This window comes from Macaca thibetana, chromosome 2, assembly GCF_024542745.1.
Source record: "Macaca thibetana thibetana isolate TM-01 chromosome 2, ASM2454274v1, whole genome shotgun sequence".
In the NCBI taxonomy this organism is placed as follows: domain Eukaryota; kingdom Metazoa; phylum Chordata; class Mammalia; order Primates; family Cercopithecidae; genus Macaca; species Macaca thibetana.
The window spans coordinates 73,793,541-73,812,486 of record NC_065579.1 but is presented as its reverse complement, the minus strand read 5'-3'; the positions used below and the strand labels follow the sequence as shown (position 1 = coordinate 73,812,486).

The window sequence follows — 18,946 nt, the reverse complement described above, 5'->3', positions numbered from 1 at the left end:
AAAAGTATGTATATAAACACTCACTATCTTCTCCTGGACAAGGCATCCCAGGACGTTCTGGTACACAAGGGAACACTGAAAGAAAATAAATGAACATGAGTTAACAGCATATTTAAAACATACAAATTACACAGAATTTAAAATTCAAATGTAAAAGACACTGACCCAGATTTCAACCTGACCCTCTCTTCATTTGAGACAAGATAGCATGCGGTCAATATTATTTGCCAAAGGGATTCACTTTACCAAGGCCATATAAAAGAAGGTTTTATTTGCCTTTGCTTTGTTGATATTAAAAAAAAATTTTTTTTAAAGTCTTATAAAAACAAACATATCTATAAACAATGCATTAGGCTGGTCACGGTGGCTTACGCCTCTAATCCCAGCACTCTGAAAGGCCAAGGTGGGTAGATCACTTGAGGTCAGGAGATGCCAGACTGGCCAACATGGTAAAACTCTGTCTCTACCAAAAACTACAAAAAAAAATTAGCCTATTAGCCTGGCATGGTGGCATGCCTATAATACCAGCTACTTGGGAGGCTGAGGCCCAGGAATCGCTTGAACCCGGGAGGCGAAGGTTGCAGTGCGCTGCAATCATGCCACTGCATTCCAGCCCAGGCGACAGAGTGACACACCATCTCAGAAACAAAAACAAAAACAAAACAAAACAAAAAACCAAAGCATCAGAAGCTCAAATTACTAATTCCAGTCCGTTACATCACTATTTTCTTATCCTTAAATAAATCATTAACTAGCATTTCGTTAAATCGTTGGTATAGTGGGACAAGTTTGTCACAATGAAGGATGAAAATTAAATTACAAAATGTATACAAATATGAAACATAAAATACTAGTTTTTAAAAGATGTATACTAAACTTAGGAATAAATTAACACCAGAAACAGTACCAAAATCAAAAATGTAAATTTATATTAGAAACTATAAATTTATATACTGATTCCAAACCATTTTTATAACAAGGTAGAATAAAAAGCAACAATGTATTTATGAATATCTAGTCAGCTATTGCTAGTCTGTGATGTACTAAAGGACATAGCTTAATAAAGAGCACAGACTACAGGAAGCATAGTTCCTAATGCATATTTTTAAAAGCTGAAACATAAGCTAGCTTCTGAAAGCATCTGTGATGTAGTATTAAAAGGCAGTAAGACTTAAAACTGACTGTTTAATACCATTCATCAATCACTTCTTTATGCATTCACTGTAATTTTATTCTGGAAATAGATGACAAAAAGATAGATTCTTAAAGTCCTATTAGAATCTCAACAAAGTACATTATGGATCGCTTGTGAGTCACTATGTCAAATTCTGGAGGTAGAAAAAATCAGGGCAGGTGTGCTGGCTGACACCTGTAATCCCAAAACTTTTGGGAGGGCAAGGCAGGCAGATCACCTGAGGTCAGGAGTTTGAGACTAGCCTGGCCAACATGGTAAAACCCCATCTCTACTAAAAATACAAAAATTAGCTGGGCATGGTGGTAGGCGCTTGTAATCCCAGGTACTTCGGAGGCTGAGACATGAGAATCACTTAAACACAGGAGGCCAAGGTTGCAATGAGTTGAGATTGTGCCGCTGCCCTCTAGCCTGGGCAACAGAGTGAAACTGTTTCAAAAAAAAAAAAAAAAAAAAAAAAAAAAAGGATAAAATGAAACCACTGCTTTTTAAAAAAAATATACTGTAAAGGAAAATACAAAGAAATAGTAACAAGGCACTGAAATGATTAATTATACTTAAGGAAAGATTTACATTTGTTTCACTTTTTTAAAAGTTTCCTAAGTCTGGTCTCACAGCTCTCAAAAATGTTCAATGAAATACTGCCAATACATTGCAATTAAATGCAGTATATTAAGAGGTTCTTGGGTGGGCACAGTGGTTGACACCTCTAATCCCAGCACTTTGGGAGGCCCAGATGGTAGGACTCCTTTAAGCCCAGGAGTTTGAGACCAGCCTGGGCATCGTAGTGATATCCAATCTCCACACACAAAAAAAAGATTAGCCAGTCATAGTGGTGCGGCAGTGCCTGTGGTCCCAGTTACTCAAGAGGCTGAGGTGGGAGGATCGCTTGAACCTGGGAAGTCAAGGCTGCAGTGAGCTATAACTGCACCAATGCACTCCAGCCTGGGCAACAGAGCAAGAAAAACTGCCTCAAAAAAAAAAAAAAAAAGTTTTACATGACAAAAAAAGTTTGAGGGTTAGCATAGTTGAATGAAATAAACACAAGTTTGGAATCAGAATTCCTAGATTCACAATCCAGGTCTACAATGTGCCAGTTACATATATGATAACTGAGTTTAGGTTACTTCTTTTTATGCCACTTCCTACATCTCAAGGTTGCTGAGGTTTTTTTTTTTGTTTTTTTTTTTTTTTTGAGACGGAGTCTCGCTCTGTCGCCCAGGCTGGAGTGCAGTGGCGCGATCTCCGCTCACTGCAAGCTCCTCTGCCTCCCAGGTTCATGCCATTCTCCTGCCTCAGCCTCTCTAGAAGCTGGGACTACAGGCACCCGCCACCACGCCCGGCTAATTTTTTGTATTTTTAGTAGAGACGGGGTTTCACCATGTTCGCCAGGATGGTCTCAATCTCCTGACCTCGTGATCCACCCGCCTCGGCCTCCCAAAGTGCTGGGATTACAGGCGTGAGCCACCACGCCCGGCAAGGTTGCCGAGGTTTAAACATACTAATGCCTCTAAAGCATCACGTAAATGGGCCAGGTGCAGTGGCTCATGCCTGTAATCTCAGTGCTTTGGGAGACTAAGGCAGGCGGCTCTCTTGAGGCAAGGAGTTCGAGACCAGCCTTGCCAACATGGTGAAACCCTGTCTCTACTACAAATACAAAAATTAGCCAGCCATGGTGGTGCACGCCTGTAATCCCAGCTACTTGGGAGGCTGAGGTGCACCTGAACTTGGGAGGCAGAGGTTGCAGTGGGCTGAGATCATGCCACTGCACTCCAGCCTGGGTGACAGTGAGACTCTGTCCCAAAAATAAATATAGGAATCATGTAAATAGTTTCACTATTAACCTTTAAGCAAAAGAAAGGATATTTAAGATACCTTACCTTTGGAGGTCACTATTTGTATACATTATAAAATTTCAAGTAGATGACTTAGATTCCCTAGACTCTCAATTTTTAACTTACATCATAAACTTGCTATGATACACTAAGAAATCACATTTTAGGCCGGGCGCGGTGGCTCAAGCCTGTAATCCCAGCACTTTGGGAGGCCGAGACGGGCGGATCACGAGGTCAGGAGATCGAGACCATCCTGGCTAACACGGCGAAACCCCGTCTCTACTAAAAAATACAAAAAACTAGCCGGGCGAGGTGGCGGGCGCCTGTAGTCCCAGCTACTCGGGAGGCTGAGGCAGGAGAATGGCGTAAACCCGGGAGGCGGAGCTTGCAGTGAGCCGAGATCGCGCCACTGCACTCCAGCCTGGGTGACAGAGCCAGACTCCGTCTCAAAAAAAAAAAAAAAAAAAAAAAGAAATCACATTTTAATATCCAACGAGACATACAGAGATCACAAAATTCCCCAGACTGTAAGAAGCAGATTAATTTTACCTTCTATAGCATGTGAGAAACTACTAAATAAGGACAATTACTTAGGCATGAGTCACAGAGACTGAGAAAATGACATTGAGATTATGTTTCAAAGTGGTCAAGAATAAAGAGTGATTTCAAAGAAATTATCACTCTGGACGAGTATGAAATGACTACTCTCTTACCATGAATCAAGAGTTCAGAATCCTTGTTTAGCTCATAAAGTCTAAAGGCTTCTTCTAACTCCAACTGAGATGATACGGTACACGGGTCTCCTAAAAAATACAAAGGTAAAGTAATGGTCACTTTAAAACCCCTAAATGTGATGATTACTAAACAAATTTCATAATGTAAATTTTGAGAAAAAATAAACTCATATTTATAAACATAAATATGTGACAAGGACAAATATTTATTTATTATTATTATTATTATTATTATTTGGAGATGGAGTTTTGCTCTTGTCGCCCAGGCTGGAGTGCAGTGGCATGATCCTGGCTCACTGCAACCTCTGCCTCCCGGGTTCAAGCCATTCTCCTGCCTCAGCTTCCCGAGTAGCTGGGATTACAGGCATGCACTACCATACCCAGCTAATTTTTATATTAGTAGAGACGGGGTTTCACCATGTTGTCCAGGCTGGTCTTGAACTCCTGACCTGAGGTGATCCGCCTGCCTTGGCTTCCCAAAGTACTGGGATTATAGGCGTGAAGCACCACGCCTGGCTTAAGGACAAATATTTAGATATTTATTTAGACAATTCAATTTTCTGAAGTAGGTAACATAACTTCCATTTCTATTTGTACAAAAATACTACACGAGGTTCACAGACACTAATTTATATAGATATAAAATGTTCTTTGGGTTTTCTTTGGTGAGACAGGGTCTCACTCTGTCACTCAAGGCTGAATGCAGTGACAGGATCACGGCTCACTACAGCCTTGACCTCCTGGGCTCAAGCAATCTTCCCGCCTGAGCCTCCCAAAGTGCTGGGATTATGGGCATGAGCCACCACACCTGGCCATTTTGTTCTTAACACTGTATATATCCCAAATACAGCAAACAGAATCTATTCCTGACCACATTTTTTTTTTTTGAGATGGAATTTGGCTCTTGTTGCCCATTCTGGAGTGCAGTGATGTGATCTTGGCTCACTGCAACCTCCGCCTGGGTTCAAGCAATTCTCCTGCCTCAGCCTCACGAATAGCTGGGACCAAAGACGTGCAGCACCATGCCTGGCTACTGACCACAGTTTAAATAGTTACTGCTATGTGTCTAATGGGTATGGCCAAGAGCAGGCTTTCTGTTACTTGTTTTTTTAAAAGAGGAAGTGAAAGTAGTTCCATTGCCACAATATGATTAGTTACAAGTCTCCATGTAATCATTTTATCAAATTTTTCCCTTCACATGACAGAGCCTCCTCAAAGGAGTCACAGAAATGAAAAGCTACAAAACTATGGAAGAACAGTCACACTTGAGCTGCTATGAAATGTAAATGAACAGTTTTAGTAACAGACACACAGAGAAGGGATGGAAGAAACAACTCTCTTATCCAACTAGCCAGACAACTGAGTCATCCCTGGCAATCAATGAGGTGGCACATCTGCCTGGACTATGGCATTCCTTAATGAAAAAGTCATTCAGGCCAGGTGTGGTGGCCTGTAATCCCAACAGTTTGGGAGGCCGAGGCAGGCGGGTCACTTAAGGTCAGGAATTCGAGACCAGCCAAGGCAACATGGTGAAACCCCATCTCTACTAAAAATACAAAAATTAGCCAGGTACAGTGGTGTGTGCCTATAGTCCCAGCTACTCAGGAGGCTGAGGCAGAAGAATCGCTTGAACCCAGGAGGCGGAGGGTGTAGTGAGTCAAAATTGTGCTACTGCACTCCAGCCTGAGCAACAAGGCAAGACTGTCTCAAAAAAAAAAAAAAAAAAAAAAAGAAGTCATTTAGAGCCTAGTTTGAACCTGAGCGAGTGAGAGTGAGTCCTTTACTCTGCCATTGATTTGCTAATTCCTGTAGTTACTATACACTAGATGCCACCAACCCTATCCAAACCACCAGCATACAGCTCAGTCTGCTAATCGAGAAAGAAAAACGAAGTCGTTTTTCCTGGCTTCTCAAAGAAGAGTGCCTCTTCCTTTTTTTCCTCCCACTTGACCACTGCATCCCTACTTCCTTTTATCTTCTGAGCTCATCAGTTCCATTTCCATTTTTTCTTTCCTTCTATTTCCTAGCTCTTATCAGGCAAAGGAGTTTCTGAGTCTCCCTCTCAAAAACCTCTTTCAGGCCAGGCGCAGTGGTTCACACCTGTAATCCCAGCACTTGAGAGGCCAAGGTGGGTGGATCACCTGAGGAGTTCGAGACCAGCCTGGCCAACATGGTGAAACCCCGTCTCTACTAAAAATACAAAAATTAGCCGGGTGTGGTGGCACATGCCTGTTGTCCCAGCTACTTGGGAGGCTGAGGCAGGAGAATCACTTGAACCTGGGAGGCGGAGGTTGCAGTGAACCGAGATCACATCATTGCACTCCAGCCTGGGCAACAAGAGCGAGACTTTGTCTCAGGGGAAAAAAAAAAAATCTCTTTCCCATTCAGATTGACACTCCATTCATTTAGTAGCCACAAATCTCAAGAGTAAAACTAGAGACTAAAACTGGAGGAAACAGGTGAGAAGATGAGAAAGGAAAAGCGGCAGGGTCTTTGTTTTTTTCACGACATACTTCTCTTTAATATTTTAAAAATCATAAGTTTGTAATCTTTTACAATGAAACAACTTTTTTTCACATAGTGATCATATCCTTTCTCCATGTTCTTATCTTACACACATTTCTCAAAATGCTGCTGCCAGGTTTTAGCCCCAACACTACACCAAAACTGTGGTTGCAAAGGTCATGAAACCAGCTGCTGAAACCTAGGACATCTTTTCAGTCCTTATTCTAGGTGATCTCTCTTGTAGCCCCTGACAAAGTTGCCCACTGAGTATTATAGAAATCCTGTGTCTAGGTTTGTAAAACACTATTCTCTAGGTTCACCAACTGTTCTTTTTAACTGTTTATTCTGGAAAATTTGAAACATATTTCAAAATGTTGTTTTTCCCTATATACCCACCCACTTATTCTCTACCATGGCAGCATTCTGACAAAATCTCTATAACTCTAGATAAAACTTCCTTAGTATAATCCAAATATTGTTATTAACCTACAAAAACTAACAAGTATCTTATTTGACCACAATGGAACAAAAGTAGAAATCAGTAACAAGATGGACTTTGGGAACTACAAAAACACATGAAAGTTAACAATATGGTCCTTATTAACCAGTGGGTCAATACAAAATCAAGAAGAAAATTGAAAAATTTCTTAAGAAAATGAAAATAGAAACACAACATACTACCAAAACCAATGGGATACAGCAAAAGCAGTACTAAGAGTTGAGTTTATAGCAAGTAATAAGTGCCTATATCAAAAAAATGAGAAAGGTTCTAAATGAACAAACTAACGATGCATCTTAAAGAACAAGAAAAGCGAGAACGAACCAAACACAAAATTAGTAGAAAAAAAGAAATAATAAAGATCAGAACACAAATGAATGAAATTGAAACAAAACACACAAAAGATCAACAAAACATAAACCTGATTTTTTGAAAACATAAACAATATCAACAAATCTTTAACCGAACTAAAAATAAGAGAGACAAGACCCAAAGAAATAAAATCACAGATGAAAAAGGAGACAATACAACTGATACTACAGAAATTCAAAGGATCATTAGAGGTCATGGTGAGCAACTGTATGCCAATGAATCAGAAAGCCTAGAAGAAATGGATAAACTCCTAGACACATACAACCTACCAAGTCTGAACCACGAAGAAATCCGAAACCTGACTAGACTGCTAACAAGTAGTGAGATCGAAGCCATAATAAAAAGTCTCTCAGCAAAGATAAGCCCAGGACCCAAAGGCTTCAGTGCCATTTAAAGAAAAACTAATACCAGTCCTACTCAAACTATTCCAAAATATGGAGGAGGAGGGAATAGTTTCAAACTCATTCTAAGATCCAGTAATACCTGTCAGTATTACTAAAACCAGACAGACACGTAAAAAAAAAAAGAAAAGAAAAGAAAAAGAAAACTACAGGTCAGTATCTCTGATGAACACTGATGCAAAAATCCTCAACAAAACACTAGCAAACTGAATTCAACAACACATTAAAAAGATCACTCATCATGACCAACTGGACTTTGTTCCAGGGATGCAAGGATGGTTCAACACATGCAAATCAATCAATGTGATACATCACATTGATACAACGTGATACAACAGAATAAAGGACAAAAACCATACGATCATTTCAATTGATGCTAAAAAAAAAAAAAAAAAAGCCATTTGGTAAAATTCAACATCCTTTCATGACAAAAACCCTAAAAAACCTGGGGATAGAAGGAACATAGCTGAACACGATAAAAGCCATATAAGACAGACCCACACCTAGTATCATACTGAATGGAAGAAAACTGAAAGTCTTTCTTTAAGATTTGGAACAAGACAAGGATGCCCATTTTCAACATGGTTATTCAACATAATGACACAAGAGAAATAAAGGGTCTCCAAATTAGAAAGGAAGAAGTCAAATTATCCTTGTTTGCAGATGATATAATCTTATATATTTGCAAAAACCTAAAGACTCCACAAAAAAAACTGTTAGAACAGATAAACTAATTCAGTAAAGTTGAATATGAAATCACCATACAAAAATCAGTAGCATTTCTATATGCCACAGCAAATAATCTGAAAAAGTAATCAAAAAAGTAATTCCATTAACAGTAACTGCAAATAAAATAAAATACCCACGAATAAATATCACAAAAGAAGTGAAAGATCTCAGCCTGGCGCAGTGGCTCATGCTTGTAATCCCTGCACTTTGGGAGGCCGATGCGGGAGGATCACCTGAGGTCAGGAGTTCGAGACCAGCCTGAGTAACATGGAGAAATCCCATCTCTACTAAAAATACAAAATTAGCCAGGCGTGGTGGTTCATCCCTGTAATTCTCAGTCGGGAGACTGAGGCAGGAGAACCACTTGAACCCAGGAGGCGGAGGTTGCGGTGAGCTGAGATCGTGCCATTGCACTCCAACCTGGGCAACAAGAGCGAAACTCTGTCACAAAAAAAAAAAAAAGTGAAAGATCCTTTCTTTACAATGAAAATCATAAAATACTGACGCAAGAAACTGAAGACACACGCATTAAAAAAAAAAAGGAAAGATATTCCATGTTTATGAATTGGAAGAACCAATACTGTTAAAATCTCCATACTACATTTGGACATCTGTAGATTGAAAGCAATCTACAGATTCAGTGTAATCCCTATCAAAATACCAATAACATTCTTCAGAGAAATAGAAAAAAAATCATTGTAAATTTTTTTTTTTTTTTTTTTTTTTTTGTTGAGACAGTCTTGCTTTGTCGCCCAGACTGGAGTGCAGTGGCCAGATCTCAGCTCACTGCAAGCTCCGCCTCCCGGGTTCACGCCATTCTCCTGCCTCAGCCTCCCGAGTAGCTGGGACTACAGGAGCCCGCCACCTCGCCCGGCTAGGTTTTTGTATTTTTTAGTAGAGACGAGGTTTCACCATGTTAGCCAGGATGGTCTCGATTTCCTGACCTCGTGATCCGCCCGACTCGGCCTCCCAAAGTGCTGGGATTACAGGCTTGAGCCACCACGCCCGGCCAAATCATTGTAAATTTATATGGAACCACAAAAGACCCAGAATGGCCAAAGCTAGCCTGAACAAAAATAACAAAACTGGAGGAATCGCATTCTGTGCCTTTAAATTACACTACGGAACTGTAGTAACCAAAGCAGGATGGTGCTGGCATAAAAACAGACACATAAACTGATGGAACAGAAGAGAGAACCCAGAAATAAATTCATACATCTAGAGTGAACTCATTTTTTACAAAGCTACCAAAAACATAAACTGGGGAAAAGACAGTCTTCAATAAATAAGACTGTCAATAAATACTGCTGGGAAAACTGGATATCCACATGCAGAAGAATGAAACTAGACCCCTATCTCTTGCCATATACAAAAATCAAATCAAAATGAATTAAAGACTTAAATCTAAAACCTCAAACTATGCAACTACTAAAAGAAAAAACTGTGGAAACTCTCCATGACATTGGTCCAGGCAAGTAATTCTTGAGTAACACCCCACAATCACAGGTAATCAAAGCAAAAATAGTTACGTGAGATCACATCAACTTAGGTTTCTACAAAACAAAGCAATCAAAAGAGTGAAGAGACAGCCCACAGAAGAAAATATTTGCACACTATGCATCTGACAAAGGATTAATAACCAGAATATACAAGGAGTTCAAACAACTCAATAGGAAAACAAATCTAATAATCTGATTAAATAATGGGCAAAAGTCTGAATAGACTTTTTTTAAACGGATCTTGTTCTGTCACCCAGGCTGGAGTGCAGTGGCATAATCTTGGCTCACTGCAACCTCCACCTCCTGGGTTAAAGTGGTTCTCCTGCATCGGCCTCCCAAGTAGCTGGGATTGCAGGCACGTGCCACCACGCCCAGCTAATTTTTGTATTTTTGGTAGAGACAGGGTTTCACTATGTTGGCCTGGCTGGTCTTGAACTCCTGACCTCAAGTGATCTGCCCACCTCGGCCTCCCAAAGTGGTGGGATTACAGGCATGAGCCACCATCCCTAACCCTGAATAGATTTTTTTTTTTTTTTTAGATGGAGTCTTGCTCTGTCTCCCAGGCTGGAGTGCAGTGGCACAATCTCGGCTCACTACAAGCTCCGCCTCCCAGATTCATGCCATTCTCCTGCCTCAGCCTCCCGAGTAGCTGGGACTACAGGCGCCCACCACCACACCTGGCTAATTTTTTGAATTTTTAGTAGAGAGGGGGTTTTACCGTGTTAGCCAGGATGGTCTTGATCTCCTGACCTCGAGATCTGCCTGCCTCAGCCTCCCAACGTGCTGGGATTACAGGTGTGAGCCACCATGCCTGGCTCCTGAATAGACATTTTTTAAAAGGAGACATACAAATGGCAACAGATATATGAAAGGGTGTTCAACATCACTGATCATCAGGGAACTGCAAATCAAAACTACATCAAGATATCATCTCATTCCAGTTAAAATGGCTTTTATCCAAAAGAGAGGCAATAACAAACGCTGGAAAGGATATGCAGAAAAGGGAAACCTCACATGCTGTTGGTGGGAATGTACTTTAGTACAGTCACTACGGAGAACAGTACGGAGATTTCTCAGAAAACTAAAAATGGAACTACCATATGATCCAGAAATCCCACTGCTAGATATACACCCAAAAGAAATCAGTATATTGAAGAGATATGTACACTCCCATGTTTATTGCAGCACTATTCACAATAACCATGATTTGGAAGCAACTTAAGTGTCTAGCAATACAATGGGAGTGCTATTCAGCCACAAAAAAGAATGAGATCCTGTCACTTGCAACAACATGGATGGAACTGGAAGACACTGTGTCAAGTGAAATAAGCCAGATACAGAAAGACAAACCTTACATGCTCTCACTCATTTGTGGAAGCTAATAATTAAAACAATTGAACTCGGCCGGGCTCAGTGGCTCACGCCTGTTAATCCCAGCACTTTTGGAGGCTGAGGCGGGTGGATCACGAGGTCAGGAGATCGAGACCGTCCTGGCTAACACAATGAAACCCTGTCTCTACTAAACATACAAAAAATTAGCTGGGTGTCATGGTGGGCACCTGTGGTCCCAGCTACTCGGGAGGCTGAGGCAGGAGAATGGTGTGGACCCAGGAGGCGAAGCTTGCAGTGAGCCGAGATTGTGCCACTGCACTCCAGCCTGGGCAACAGAGCGCGATTCTGTCTCAAGAAAAAAAAAAAAAATTGAACTCATGGAGACAGAGAGTAGAATGATAGTTGCCAGAAGCTGGGAATGATAGTGGTGGAGAGTGGGTACAAAACTATAGTCAAACAGAATGAGTAAGATCTAGTATTTGGTTCAAGACCAGCCTGGGCAACATAGTGAGACCTCCGTCTCTACAAAAATTTTTTTTAAATGGCCAGGAATAGTGGCTCAAGCCTGTAGTCCCAGTAGGCTGAGGCAGGAGGACTGCTTGAGCATGGAAGGTCAAGGCTGCAGTGAGCTGTGATCATGCTACTGTACTCCAGTCTGGGCAACAGAGTGAGACACTGTCTCAGAAAAAAAAAAAAAAAAAAAAAGGTTAGAAAAAGTAAAAAAAGAAAAAAAAGATCTAGTACTTGACAGCACAACAGGGTAATTACAGTGAACAAAATTTATTGTATATTTAAAAATAACTAAGAGTGTAATTGGGATGTTTGTAACACAAAGAAATGATAAACGCTTGAGGTGATGAATATCCCATTTACCCAACATGATTATGCACTGTATGCCTGCATCGAAATAGCTCATGTACCCCATAAACATATACACCTACTATGTATCCATTAAACTTAAAGTAAAAAATTAACCAAAAAAGTCTGCCCATTTAAAATTTGGCCAAGTATTTCCAACTGTCCCCCAAAAGAGTTATGACACATACATTTATTCGACCAACAGTGTACCTTTCCTAATTTCTTTCTTTCTTTTTTTTTTTTTGAGACAGTCTCACTCTGTTGCCCAGGCTGGAGTACAGTGGCATGATCTCAGCTCACTGCAACCTCCACTCCCTGGTTCAAGCAATTCTCCTGCTCAGCTTCCTGAGTAGCTGGAACTACAGGCGGCCCGCCATCATGCCCAGTTAATTTTTGTATTTTTAGTAGAGACAGGGTTTCACCATGCTGGCCAGGCTGGTCTTGAACTCCTAACCTCAAGTGATCCACCTGCTTTGGCCTCTGAAAGTGCTGGGATCACAGGTGTGAGCCATCACACCTAATTTCTTACAGATAATTACTATATTCTGCATTTTCCAATCCAATAGGTGAAAAGTGATGTCTCACTTTAGTATTTTAAAACTTCTTTAATTATTAGTGATTTTTGAGCCTGTTATTTATGAATTGGCTATTTATACCTTATTATGTAGATTTTTCATCTATTCTTGACATTTATTGTACAATAGAGATAGTAATTCTTTGTTGTAAATGTTGCAAATATTTCCTCTCAGTTGTTACTATTCTTGTATACAAAATTAGGAAAAGTCTTCTCTTTCCAAACTTCCTTTTTCAAAATTTTCCTTTTATTTTTGAGCATTTATTTTTCTTGATGAAATTTTTGTCAGACTTAAAATCCTGTTGGAAATTTGGGAGAAATATTTTCTTTACAGATTGATATGTAGGGAATTCACTTTGTATAATGTGGCTTTTTCCCAAACCATTCATTCAAGTTTCATTTTATGACACTCTATTTAGTTTTTTGTTTCTTTATGTAGTTTCTTCAAATTTCTCTCAGGTTTATTACTAGATTTTTTCAAAAACCAGTTTTTATGTTGTTACTGTAGATTAAATATTTTCTTTGAATATACTTTCTGATTGAATATTTTCAATCTGTAGGGAGGTAAGTTACTGGTTTTCATATGCTCATTTTATAAATGTCTTAGTATTGATATTTTAAGAGGCTAGATGAAAAAGAGTGAGGTCAACATGATTTAACCACATTACACAGATACACTATTTTTGATCAAAACTCAGTACCCTGATAAATAATAAGTCTAAGTGTACGCAGAGAAATTGGAAAAATGGTGTAGCCACTCTAGAAAACTGGCAGTTCCTCGCAAGGTTAAACAGTTACCATATGAAATGAAAACATACTCACACAAAAAGTTGTAACCAAATGTTCATAGCAACATTACCCACAATAGCCAATTGTCCATCAATTGATGAATGGATAAATAAAATGTGTATATCCATACAATGGAATATTATCCAACCATAAAACGAATTAGTAATGACACTGTATAGGAAACGTCTAGAATCAGTCTATCTATAGAAACAGATGATGGATTAGTGGTTGCCTAGGTCTGGGGCCTGCAGAGAAAGGGATAGCGGGTAAACAAGTAGTGACTGCTAATAGATACGGGATTTTTTGTTGGGGGGGGGGTTGGTAATGAAAATGTTCTATAATTGATGGTGATAACAGCTGCACAGTTCTGTGATTATACTAAAAACCAATGAATTGTATACTTTACATTGGTGAATTATATCTTAGTAAAGTTTTTTTTAAAGAGTGTGGAGTCTAGCTTTTTTTTCTTTTTTTTTTGTTTTCACTCTGTCACCCAGGCTGGAGTGTGGTAGCACCACCTCAGCTCACTGCAACGTCCAGCTCCCAGGTTCAAGTGATTCTCCTGCCTCAGCCTCCCTAGTAGCTGGGATTACAGGTGTGCACCACCACGTCCAGCTAATTTTTTTTTTTTTTTTTTATTTTTTAGTAGAGACAGAGGCAAGGCTGGTCTCAAACTCCTGACCTCAGGCGATCCACCTGCCTCAGCCTCCCAAAGTGCTGGGATTATGGGCGTGAGCCACCACATCCGGCCAGAGTCTAGCATTTTTACAAAAGTAAGTTTGCCTGCAAAGTAGCAGGAGCAAAGTTTACAAGTCTGTTTTATTTTTTCTCAAAGAAATAAAGTCAGTCATTAAAAAAAAGACTCCCTTTTTCAGTTATGTAAATTTCTCTCATTTTGCCACAAATATGAAAGTCAGTATCATTATTTCTTTTTTTTTTTCCTTTTTTTTTTTCCTGAGACAAAGTCTCACTCTGTTGCCTAGGTTGGAATGCAGTGGCATGATCTTGGTTCACTGTAGCCTTGACCTCCCAGGCTCAAGCAATCGTCCTATCTCAGCCTTCCAAGGTGGGAGCTGAACCCCACAGGCTCATGACACCACGCCTGGCTTTTTTTGCCCTTTCATTTTTTGTAGAAACAGGGTCTCCCTATGTTGACCAGGCTGGTCTTAAACTCCTAGGCTCAAGCAATCCTCTCACCTTGGTCTCCAAAAGTGCGGGGATTATAGGCATGAGCCACCACGCCCAGCCAACACTTCATTTCTAATATTCCAGGTGAGAAAACTGAGTCCAGACTGTTTTTTAAATAAGATACACACACACACACACACACAGGCGCGCGCGCGCGCTCTCTCTCTCTCTCTGTCATAAATGATACCAATGAGTGTTTTATAAGCATCTTGGCTTTTCAAAATCTAAACATTAAAACATTAAGTCCAGATTTCCCTAGACCCACTGGCTAATTTTGATGTCCCAGAAAGCAAAAAAGGATTGAACCAAATCCAATACATTGCAAACTGTGATTTCCATATTTCAAGTGACTTCTGCAGTTAGGATGATTTTACTGTAGTAGTCTATGAATGAAAAAAGCCAATTCTAACCATCTCACTTTTGCTGGACATCATCTTTTTATCAGGCCAGTATCTGCTTGCTCTTAGTTGAAATCTAAGCCAGATCAAGTACTTGTTTTCAAAATGTACCTAGAGACTACCACTTCTGAATAACCATAAGGAGTACGAAAATAAGAGTTAGTTACTGACTCTACGTATGTTCAAATCCATTTTGTTTTTATTTTTTATTTTTTTTATTTTTTTATTTTTTTTTTTTTGAGACGGAGTCTCGCTCTGTCGCCCGGGCTGGAGTGCAGTGGCCGGATCTCAGCTCACTGCAAGCTCCGCCTCCCGGGTTTACGCCATTCTCCTGCCTCAGCCTCCCGAATAGCTGGGACTACAGGCGCCCGCCACCTCGCCCGGCTAGTTTTTTGTATTTTTTTTAGTAGAGACGGGGTTTCACCGTGTTAGCCAGGATGGTCTCGATCTCCTGACCTCGTGATCCGCCCGCCTCGGCCTCCCAGAGTGCTGGGATTACAGGCTTGAGCCACCGCGCCCGGCCTATTTTGTTTTTATTGGACTGAATGTCTTCAGTTCAAGCATTACCTGTTTTGGCCGACTGCTTAATGCCTGATAAAACTGAATGCATAAGTGTGAAGCAAAACATTCCAAGCAGTCATCATGAAACTAAAATGAGCAGAAAAGTTATTTCTCAAAGCCCACTCTATTACAAAAGCCAAATTCACATCCTAGAGCAGGAATACACCCAGAATGAGACCTGTTCAGTGCAGTGAATTTCAAGGTAATGAAATCTGTATATTAAACTAGCAGGTTTTTTTTCTTGTTTTCCCCAACACATCTACTGTTTTTGTTTTTGTTGCTGCTGTTGTTTTTTACCTATAAAAACAAAAGCAAATTAGGGCATTAGACCTCAAAAAGTTAGGTAAATATTCACAATCCAATTATTTATATGAGACAACCTGACAGGATATAGAACATGAAACACACATGTAACTCTCGTTTTATTTAGTTATTTCAGTATATGCCTAAATTCAGTGCCCCACATTTCAAAGAACACAGCCTAATACCAAAGTTGGCAACCTCTGAGACAGTGTCACACATTCTTCTCCCAGACATCTGAGTTGGCCACAGACTCACAGACTCTCACTCTCTGTTCCCATCAGGACCGTCGTGCTGCCACCCTGCCTCTGGATATACAGTCAGAACACTAAACCATTTGCAAAAGTCACTGTACTCCTTTAAAGGGTTACACTGCTTAAAATACAGATTTGCAAAAATTTTCCAAGAATGCCATAGTTTTTAGGTGGTCATCCTTTCACTATTAGGCCCAATAACAATAGTAGTGAATTTTTGGCTTGTTGCTTCCTTTTTCTGGGAGGTGTAAGTCAGTGTTTACAGAAATATATGCCATCCCATGAAGCTGCTCATCCTCAAATTTTTTTTTTTTTTTTTTTTTTTTTTTTGGAGACAGAGTTTCACTCTTGTTGCCCAGGCTGGAGTGCAATGGCATAATCTCGGCTCACTGCAACCTCCGCCTCCCAGGTTCAAGCGATTCTCCTGCCTCAGCCTCCCAAGTAGCTGGGATTACAGGCGTGTGCCACCACACCTAGCTAATTTTGTATTTTTAGTAGAGACGGGGTTTCTCCATGTTGGTCAGGCTGGTCTCAAACTCCTGACCTCAGGTGATCCACCCTCCTCGGCCTCCCAAAGTGCTGGGAATATAGGCGTGAGCCACTGCATCCAGCCTCAACGCTTACATTGGGAGAGATGAAGTAAATGGAATAGCATAACCCTCCATCTAAAACAATTTTAAAACACTGGATTAAACAGTGGTTTAAGGCTGGGTGCAGTGGCTCATGCCTGTAATCCCAGCACTTTGGGAGGCCAAGGTAGGAGGATTGCTTGAGTCCAAGAGTTCAAGACCAGCCTGGGCAACATAGCGAGATCCCATCTCTACAAAAAAAAAAAAAAACCTAAAAAATTAGCTGGGCATGGTGGCGCACACCTACTTGGGAGACTGAGGTGAGAGGATTGCTTGAGCCTGGGAGGTCAAGGCTGCAGTGAGCCATGACTGTACCACTGCACTCCAGGCTGGGTGGCAAAGTGAGACTCTGTCTCCAAAAAAAAAAAAAAAAAAAAGTCTTAAAACCAGCCAGAGAAGAGATGCTTCACATACAGAAAGGAAGTTGACAGTAGATTTTGCATCAGAAACAATGCAAGCTGTAAGACAGGGTACTGAGAGAGAAAAAAAACTTCCAACCTGGAGTTATTTACCAATCACAATCATCTTTCAAAAACACAAAAACAAAGGTGACCAAGCATAGGTAAATTCATAGAAAGTTTAACACAGGTTACTAGGGACTGCAAAAGGAGGGATAAGGAGCTATTGTTTAATGGGTACAGTTTCTGATTGGGATGAAAAGTTCTGGAAATGGATGGATAGTGGTAATAGTTGTACAACACTGAATGTGCTTATGCCACTGAACTGTACACTTAAGAGTGGTTGAACTGGTAAATTTTCTTATTTATATTTAATTACAATAAAAAAATTTTAAAGGGTACACTAGTTCCCTAACTACATTAACAGATCTCAAGACACCTGCTGGGCATGGTGGCTCATGCCTGTAATCCTAACACTTTCGGAGAGCAAGGCGGGAGGATCACTTGAGCTTAGGAGTTTTGAGACCAGCCTGGGCAACACAGTAAGACTCTATCTCTACAAAAACTAAAATAAAAAATTTAGGCTGGGCTCGGTGGCTTACCCCTGTAATCCCAGCACTTTGGGAGGCCGAGGCGGGTGGATCACTTGAGGTCAGGAGTTCGAGACCAGCCTGGCCAACATAGCAAAACCCCATTTCTACTAAAAGTACAAAAATTAGCTGGGCATGGTGGCAGGCGCCTGTAATCCCAGCTACTCGGGAGGCTGAGGCAAGAGAATCACTTGAACACCGGAGGCGGAAGTTGCAGTGAGCTGAGATCATGCCACTGCACTCCAGCCTGGGCGACAAGGGCGAGACTCTATCTCAAAAAGAAAAAAAAAAAAGTCAGCTGGGCATGGTGGAGCACTCCTATAGTCCCAGCTACTCAGGAGGCCATGGCAGGCAGATTGCTTGAGCCTGGGAGGTAGACTGCAGTGAACCATGATCACATCACTGCATTCCAGCCTGGGGGACAAAGAAAGGATTTGTGTCAGAAAGAAAAAAAAAAAAGACATAACATCCAGAGAAAAAAGAGACATTTCAGAATATGGGATACATAATGTCATTTATTAAAAAGCACAAAAACACTATGCTTGAGCCAGGAGTCATGGTGTGCATCTGTAGTTTCAGCTAGGAGAACTGCTTGAGCCCAGGAGTTGGAGGCCAACCGGAGCAACACAGTGAGATCCAGTCTCTCAAAACCAAAAACAAAAAAACCCACTACATTTTGTCATTTATATGTATGCAATAGTGACAGAAAGCAGATCAGTGATTGCCTACGGATGGAGAAGTGAGAGTGAGGAGAAAACAGTGTGGGGATCATAAGCGTACTCCATGTGAGCAGTGGTCTATGAGGGAGAGGAAGACAGGGCAACTGGAGATGGGATGCCAGTGAGGAGGACAGACCTTCCCAGATACTGGAGCAGATGACAGCGTCTAAGGGCCCCAATACCGCCTCAAGACTCCCACAGCCTCTCTTGCCTCATAAATAAAAAACTGTTTCTCCACTCACAATGCTTCTGACACCAGATGTGTGAGTTTTCCACAAGCAGATCTTTGATTTCTCTGTGGAGACCAATCGAGCATCCTACAATTTAATTAAATTCTGATACTACCTGGAGTTAGCACAGACCCCATAGGTTTAGGGGTTCAGTCCCACAGACTGCCCCCCACTTCAGATGCTAATTGCAAGTAGTGGATCCTCAAATCAGCCACAAATCAGCCAAATTAGTCTGACTTGGCTACAAACTGGGCATTCCCATGTTGGGACTCAGTAACCAATACTTCTCAGACTTTCTCCCCCAACCACGCACCCCTACAACTGACCTCTCCCAAAGCCAGAATGACTTCTCTGAAGTTC

At 40.9% G+C, this 18,946-nt stretch overlaps 2 protein-coding genes across 3 annotated transcripts in view; both read right to left on the bottom strand.

The window, feature by feature from the left end:
- Positions 1 to 18,946, bottom strand: part of GPR160 (G protein-coupled receptor 160) — a 305,594-nt gene that overhangs the window by 81,832 nt on the left and 204,816 nt on the right. The gene's annotated exons all lie outside the window — the stretch shown is intronic.
- PRKCI (protein kinase C iota) overlaps positions 1 to 18,946 on the bottom strand; it is an 84,706-nt gene that overhangs the window by 41,651 nt on the left and 24,109 nt on the right. For both annotated transcript variants that reach the window (XM_050778268.1, XM_050778269.1), the window contains exons 3-4: positions 3,741 to 3,830; positions 25 to 75 (exon numbers count right to left, since the gene is read on the bottom strand). In XM_050778268.1, coding sequence (XP_050634225.1) covers positions 25 to 75; positions 3,741 to 3,830 — 141 coding nt within the window. The remainder of the gene's footprint in view (positions 1 to 24; positions 76 to 3,740; positions 3,831 to 18,946) is intronic.